This window comes from Olea europaea, chromosome 17 (assembly GCF_002742605.1).
Source record: "Olea europaea var. sylvestris chromosome 17, O_europaea_v1, whole genome shotgun sequence".
In the NCBI taxonomy this organism is placed as follows: Eukaryota; Viridiplantae; Streptophyta; class Magnoliopsida; order Lamiales; family Oleaceae; genus Olea; species Olea europaea.
This window is the reverse complement of record NC_036253.1, coordinates 628,716-635,794: the sequence shown is the minus strand read 5'-3', so window position 1 is coordinate 635,794 and position 7,079 is coordinate 628,716. Positions and strand designations below refer to the sequence as shown.

Sequence of the window (7,079 nt, the reverse complement as noted above, 5' to 3'; positions counted from 1 at the left end):
TTCTTCATGCAGAATCGTGTTCTCACTTTTTAGAGCTTTCCGATTTTCAGTTCCCAATGTTACAACACAATTATTGTAACATGAAAATGGATTTGTTGAGCTCAAATTTTAATTCCAAAATTTCACATTAAGGTGTCTTAATGTGTAATTTCTCTTGCTTCTGAATTATGGAATAAAGTAACAAAAATCGAATTGTGGGAACAGGTGATCAAAGTGAGAAGAAATATGTGATCAAATTGATCCTCACGTTTGCTCGAAAGAAATGTTATATGGAAGCACAAAGGGGGCTGTAATCAGCCGATGCTATAAACACGTTGAATACATACATCAAAGTAGCAACTGTGCAGCCTGAAAAATCTGACATCAAATATCTATTATTGCCTCAAAACTTTCGAAGCCTGAGGCCATAGTTCCTCTAAGAAGCTGGATGTCACCAAGAAAAGTCATGCACTATCACCCATAGAATCAAGAAAGAGCTCTCACTCGCCCCCCGGGGCGCTTCTCCACTGACAAAAGAAGAGCTCTCTTAAAGCTGACAGTTCAGAAACCGTGGGTTCGATTCGTGGGGCTTTTGGAAGGCAAGGCATATACTGGAAGACAGGAATGTCTTGGAAGGCAAGGCACAACGTGGGTTGACTTACTAAGCACTTTGACAGTTCAATTGGAGAGGCACTCAGACCCTGATCAGTAGAAGGCACATACCGCGATTTAATTGGTCTGTGTGAAGAAAGGCCGGATCACAGACCAAGGAATAGTCGTCGAAAGCGGACACCTTGATGAAAAAAAATAAAAAATGAAAGAGCTCTCACTCTGTCAATTCTTATAATGTCTAGACCTAATAAGTTTCCTTGAGTTGAGTAATTGGATTTACTAAGTGGAAGGCAGATTCATAATATCCATCTCTCGAGGCAGCGTAAGATCTCACATCATTTATACAATGCACGAGGATTTGGATGATCAAAGTGAATCGTTAAACATCACCATTTGTTGTTCATCTTGAATGGTGACAAGCATTGGGCTGGGCCGCTCAGACCATATATGGGCGCCCGGGACAGTGAAAAACTCGCGCAGATTGACAGTAAGTCTGCGTGGACATCTGACGGTGTCCTTATTTTTAGATTGGAGAGAAACAATAAGAAAAAACACAGTTTCACTTCGATCCTGCTAAAAAAATCCTCTACTTTAATTCCACTGCATAACTGGAAACAATGATATTACAAATTTGTTCAACTTAAACACAATTGCAAGTAAGCAAGTGTTTTTCCAACAGCAATCTGCACAATAGTTCATTAGTCTGAACTGACTAGATGTAGTTAAGTCAACAGTAGTACTAAAGTTCCGGCTACCCTCTGACTTCTAGCATCAACAAAAATGGCAAGAGGAACTTGAACTAGTCGATTGTCGAATCAAAACCTAGTAGTAACTTTGAACTTCATCCTTTCAGTTCAATTTCAGGCTTGCTTAATCACTTTGTAAGCAGTAAAGCTGCCGGATATTTCCTGATGCTGTCAAATCATGCAAACAGAAAGTGTCAAAGCACGTCACATTTACTAGGTAACCATTATTCCCTCTTTGAATGTAACCGGTAGAATTGCAAATAAGAACATAAAAAGAATAATGTGGTACAGATTCTCAAGGAAAAGGATAAGAAAGTTATGGCATGTTTAATAGGTTGGACGGGATAGGTATAAAAATAGTATAAAATCTTGGTGTGCTCGTGTCCTGTCCGATTCTGTCTAATAATGTGCATCAAAAATGCCTTTTGGTAGTTAGCTGCAGCCTTAAGTTCCTTAAGTTGTGTTCATAACGCAAGTTTTAGTGGCTTGTAGGAGAAATGTACATGCATTGCACAATCATCTGCAGAACAAATGCCCAATATGCCAACTACAACTCAAAAAGGGAACAGGTAATTTAGGAATTAATGCCACGGCAAGTAAATAACGATCATATCTGCCCAAGTATGAAAAGCTAGCAATAACTGTTAAGTGAAAATAAATTATAACTGCTCAATTCAGATCATTTATAATTTAGATTAATCTACAGTCAAGAGGTCCACTTCCTATGCTGAAACAACAGCTGCCATTTGGGTTATGCATCAAATGTTTGTGGTGTTTGTATTTATATTATTATTGTTATTTTTGAGGGATGGGGATACAGAAAACTATTCTAGGCAAATTCTTAGATAGCATTAACCCTTGATTTCCAATACAGCAAACTTCAAGGAACAATAAAAGAAAATACAAAGTCCAAGAAGAATGCCTATATCCTGAATGGATAGGATATACCAATGCATATGGAATAACACAAAGTATAGAATAAGACATTACCGTACAACCAGTCTTTGAAGCATACATGGAGAGCACTTGATAGTTCTCGTTTCCGGCTGTCTTCAAGCTGAGTTTCCCTCAAAATTTGCTTAACTTCCACCAGATTTTTGAGCTGAAAGTTCAAGAATAAAATATAACTCCAGAAAATTTGAAATTAGACTAACAATTGAAGGATGGTCAATCAAAATTCTAAATAACAACCTGCCTTACAACCTCCCTCCCCTTCCCCCTAAAAATAAAACAAGCACAAAAAGAAAACAGAAAATTGGGTGAGGGGAGCTAAAACATTCAAAACTTTTGTAGGAGCAATATTGGGAAGTGGACATACATTTCTCTGTTGAGAAGCCAGGTACACATCAGGTAAAGGAAACGGATTATCTTTTGTGGAACCGTCTTGCTCACTTCCCAACCAGTTCGGAATCTGTGCATTGTGAAGCATGTGAATATTAAAGAAGAAACATCTAAAAACTTGAGAAAAGCTGACATCAATGATACACCAAAAATCTGAATGGGCCACTACATCATATAAACAAAAGATTTAGAGTTTATATACTGAAGATTCAAGGTTCTGTGAGCATTCGTGTAGAATACAAATGATAAATGAATTAACATATCAACAAAGGTTAAATCCATTTAAAACATCTTACGGACCTAGATATTCCGTGAAACAAAGCACATACCAAAAAATTAGTGTACTGATCTGGGTCTAGGCAGGTAGCAGATTCAGCTTGAACATCTGAGACACCAGCAGGATGAGATAATGAGTCGTGAGGATCAACCATTCCAAGTGCCACAGGTTCATCCCACCTGTTGATACTAGGGTCAATGCCAACTTGATTCAAGTGCTCCTCCAATTTTGAGTAAAATGTGTTATATGGAGCAACCTGTTGAAAATTAAACAAAAGAGAGAAGAAATTTAATTTCAATATTCATTCGAATGACAAATTATACAAGATCACCAACCATTGAGCGTTTGGGCTCAAAACCATGTTTGGTTGCATCGAGGAGACTGAAATGTCAGAAATCTGTTAGCAGAAAAACTATATGCAGATTCCAGACAACTTTCTGGGGCTATCAAGCAATATATAGCAGAAGAATAAGGCGCGTCACCAAGTGGGATGTGTGTGAAGTGAAGATATTTTTTCCTTCAATTTTCCCCACCCTTTTTTGGGGTGAAGGCAAAAAGGGTACTTATACATTATTCCATGCATTTTGAAATTAGCACCACTTGTCAACAAAACTTAGCCCGAAGAATTGTGAAATAGGAGGCAGTACTAGCATGATGCTGAGATGTGTGCAGAAAAAAATGAAGCGTCTCACCTGCAAGTTATGGTTATCACCAACCATTAGAGGTTGTTGATTTACTCCCAAGAAGAATAGACATTCACGACAGTTGGCAATGCATATACGTTTTGCTGCTGTAATCAGATGAACGCGTTCACAATGTTCCACTCTAACAGCCTGTAGTAGAAAAATATTCAAGGTGTACTCAAAGACTCTTCAAATGAACTGTATTTAAAATTAAAAATCATGTGCAGCCAGTACAAATAGAAACGACCGAACCACAGGTTATATCAAGCTTCAAAACCACATGTACCTGAATTTGCATATTAATGTCCAGCTAGGTACAAAAGAAATTGTGTTATTGAGAATTGACCATATCAGTACCTTGCCAACGGCTCCCAGAACAATAGTCGCATCAGAGCATCCATAGACTGTTGCATATCTCAGAGGTGCTAAAACGTAAATTACTGATTCATGGCAATTTACAACCTGCAAACATTGAAAAGTCGAGATCAAGAGATAAGTTGCTTGCATTGACATGAGTAAATTTTATTTTGAAATGTGCATGCCCAGAGCACAAGTAAGCAGAGGCTACATTATCAATTTTGCTTCCCAATGCAAATAGATGAGATGCAATGTTGGCTAGAAAGTACCTTATCTAACTCCGGTTTTTGACCAACTCACATTTTCACATAAAATACAGTTCATCGTAACTCAGATAAATTTCATCTTTTTTCCATTTCTATTAGGAATTGCGATGGAGATTGAGGTTGCTAGAGAAACAGAAAATTAGCTATGCCAGACAAACCTCCCACCCATTTTCTATCTCAGTCTTTCATAGCATAGATAATATAAAAAATTCCAGAAAATTGGGACCCATCAAACTGCCCATGCATCATAGATAATTCCATTTCAGCACAGCTCGGTTCATCTGAGCAAGGCAACAAGATACCTAAAAACTTCACAAAACAAATTCGAAAGTACTTCATTTTCAGCTTGGGTATACCACAAAACTAAAATTCATTAAGCACCTCAATACTCATAATTACTAATCTAGGCAACTGAAAACGCATACATTGGCCTGCGAACTGATTTTCTCAACTCAATTGAACTGAATATTCATAAAACAATGGTTTTTGAATCATAATTTCGCTAAAACAAGAGAAGGGAGGGCAAATGCACAAAAGTACAGATTTTCACCTTTACGGTAGAGCCTTTCAGATCCGATGCTTGCTTTACATATGATGACTTAGAGATCCCCTCAATAAAGCTTGGACCTCTGGTTAAGGGCTTCGCTGAACTTGTGCAGACATCAGCCATTGTAACATCCTGATCACAGGCACTGCTCGGCCCAATATCTTTTGAAGAAATTCTCTCAGAAATATGTTCCAGTGTGGAGGCTACATTTTGTAGCAGCCAATCGAGAACCTGTGATGCAGGAACAGGAACAGCAGGCATGTTGGGATCTGAATTGGCAAAAAACTGAGAATTTTGGCTTAAGGGACTCATCTCAGATCCCTTTTCTCCAAAGTAAATCAGAAATCCAAGATGCTCAAATTTATCCATCGATAGAACCTGACACAGAGGATAAATCTGCATTTCAGTAAAAATCTCAAGCTCACACAAATTCGAAGTGAGAAAATATGGCACCACGAAAATGTGGTAACTTACACCAACAACAGGAATATTGCCGAGAATAAAACTAATCTAGCTACAAGTTGTTCAATATAGGTGAATAAAAAATGATTTTAACATAACAAATGCAAAATAGGCCTATGGAAGCTTAGCCTCATGTGCATAATGGTTAAGCCCAAAAAATTTACATACAAGAGAGTCTTCTGCTTCCCCATCTACGGAGTCTGCCAAAAGGGATACAATATTTCCCAGGTGCTTCTGCAAATAGGACAGCTGATGAGCTTCTTCATCAGCCAGGGATGGCATAAATCGCCGACTATTGCTACGCACAAGCTGCAACAGATAGAACCACACTTGTCAGTGATGATACTACAAATGTAATGATTAATTACAGAAACTATGAACAGCCAGAATTACTATTGTTAAGATTACAACACCAACTTACTGCTACCTCATATCGGGACAGCAGTTCAAAACATAGTTGAGTGGACAGCGAATATTCAAGTTAATACTCAAAACAGTAATTAAAATATAACAAAAAGACTTAAACAGAACGCATTTCAATCCTAAATCTCACGCCCATCCAAATCATGAACAAGTATAATTGTTCTGAATGTTCCTATAGTATATTATGTATGTAAACAAGTTCCTAATGATTTCAACTGACAAGACAATTAATGAACCAATTGCATTTTAATCCAGAAAGCAATAATATTTATTCGTTCACTACATATAGTAATGCATTCTTATAGATATGAAACAGCCATAAAACAAGAAATTCAAACCCACCTCAAACACCGAAATTCAACAATAATGAACCAGAAAACTCTCAAATAACATCAAATCATAACAAATCAAAATGCATAGCGTTTTACAACTAAAATTTAACACCTGTAATGGTGAAAGGGCAGACAAAAACCCGTCAAAAGCAGAGGTGGAGGGCCAAACATCAGCAACAGCAGCAGAATCCTTGTGCCCTTTAGGAATCAACCTCTTATAACTCTGTATATACAAATAAAGCAGCAAATCAAACACATTAACTCCAATCGAATCTATCTCCTGAGGACTCTTGGCATTGACCAAAGGATCAGAATCATTATGCAGAACAGAAGCCAGTGTTTCGAGGATAAGCCGAGAATGGTCGAGAGAGATCTGGAGAGCTCCGGCGAGGGTTTCCGAGTTGACCCGGTTTGACGAATCGGCGGCCAGGAGGGTCGATTTGAGGTGGGAAAGGGTTTGCGTGGCGTCGGGGAAAATGAGTTTGGGGATGGGGAGAAGGCCGTGCTCGAATGGCTCACGGCGGGGGTGGAGGTAACTGGTTGCGGTGGTAGATGACGCCGGTTTTGTCGGAGAAATTGAAGAGGTTGATGGGGATTCAATCGGGGGTGGTTCTTCGGGGGCGGTATCCGCCATTTGGTGGAGATTTTGCTTGGGCTAGTGGAGGACGATGAACTATGAATGAGCCAGTTTCTGTTTTTAGGAAGAAAATAGTGTGCCGTATGTACTTCCGAGATTTGCGAATCTACAGCCTTTGAATTTACAGAAATGGCACCAGACCATCCTATGTTCGGGCTCCATCAACTAAATATTACACGTTACTTCCTCTTTAGCTTTAAAAATTTATTATTTAAACATATATTTTTCTCAAAATTTCATTAAAATGGAGCCCAAAAAGGAAGGTAAGGCCAGTCGTGCTACATTCTTATAACAGTTACTCATCCCATTTTATATGTATATAATTTCAACTATGCTATGTTGTCAGAAAATGGTTAACATACAATCCCATCGATACTCACAATGGAGCCACTTTGTTTTGGATTTTTTTATCCACGC

At 38.4% G+C, this 7,079-nt stretch overlaps 1 protein-coding gene across 2 annotated transcripts; it reads right to left on the bottom strand.

Annotated features, from left to right (window-relative positions):
- Window positions 1-1,162: 1,162 nt before the first annotated feature.
- On the bottom strand, window positions 1,163-6,805 carry LOC111365929 (TBCC domain-containing protein 1-like). 2 transcript variants are annotated; one of them, XR_002697523.1, is made up of 10 exons: window positions 6,138-6,805; window positions 5,439-5,579; window positions 4,812-5,186; window positions 3,996-4,100; window positions 3,648-3,788; window positions 3,008-3,211; window positions 2,656-2,748; window positions 2,529-2,556; window positions 2,328-2,439; window positions 1,163-1,505 (listed from the first exon to the last, which is right to left on the bottom strand). XR_002697523.1 is itself a non-coding variant. In XM_022986492.1 (9 exons), exons 1-9 carry the CDS (start codon window positions 6,657-6,659, stop codon window positions 1,462-1,464), a joined length of 1,737 nt encoding a protein of 578 aa, XP_022842260.1. In that variant the 5' UTR covers window positions 6,660-6,804; the 3' UTR covers window positions 1,163-1,461. The 2 variants fall into 2 exon arrangements, 1 of the variants encoding a protein (XP_022842260.1); XM_022986492.1 differs by lacking the exon at window positions 2,529-2,556 and having other exon boundaries at window positions 6,138-6,804.
- Between the last annotated feature and the right edge of the window lie 274 nt (window positions 6,806-7,079).

Coding starts and splice junctions, on each gene's coding strand:
- LOC111365929 (XM_022986492.1), bottom strand. CDS start 6,659: ATGGCGGATACCGCCCCCGAAGAACCACCCCCGATTGAATCCCCATCA. Junction 5,580..6,137: donor CTGCCCTTTCACCATTACAG/GTGTTAAATTTT, acceptor TATCTGTTGCAG/CTTGTGCGTAGCAATAGTCG. Junction 2,749..3,007: donor ATCAGTACACTAATTTTTTG/GTATGTGCTTTG, acceptor CACAATGCACAG/ATTCCGAACTGGTTGGGAAG.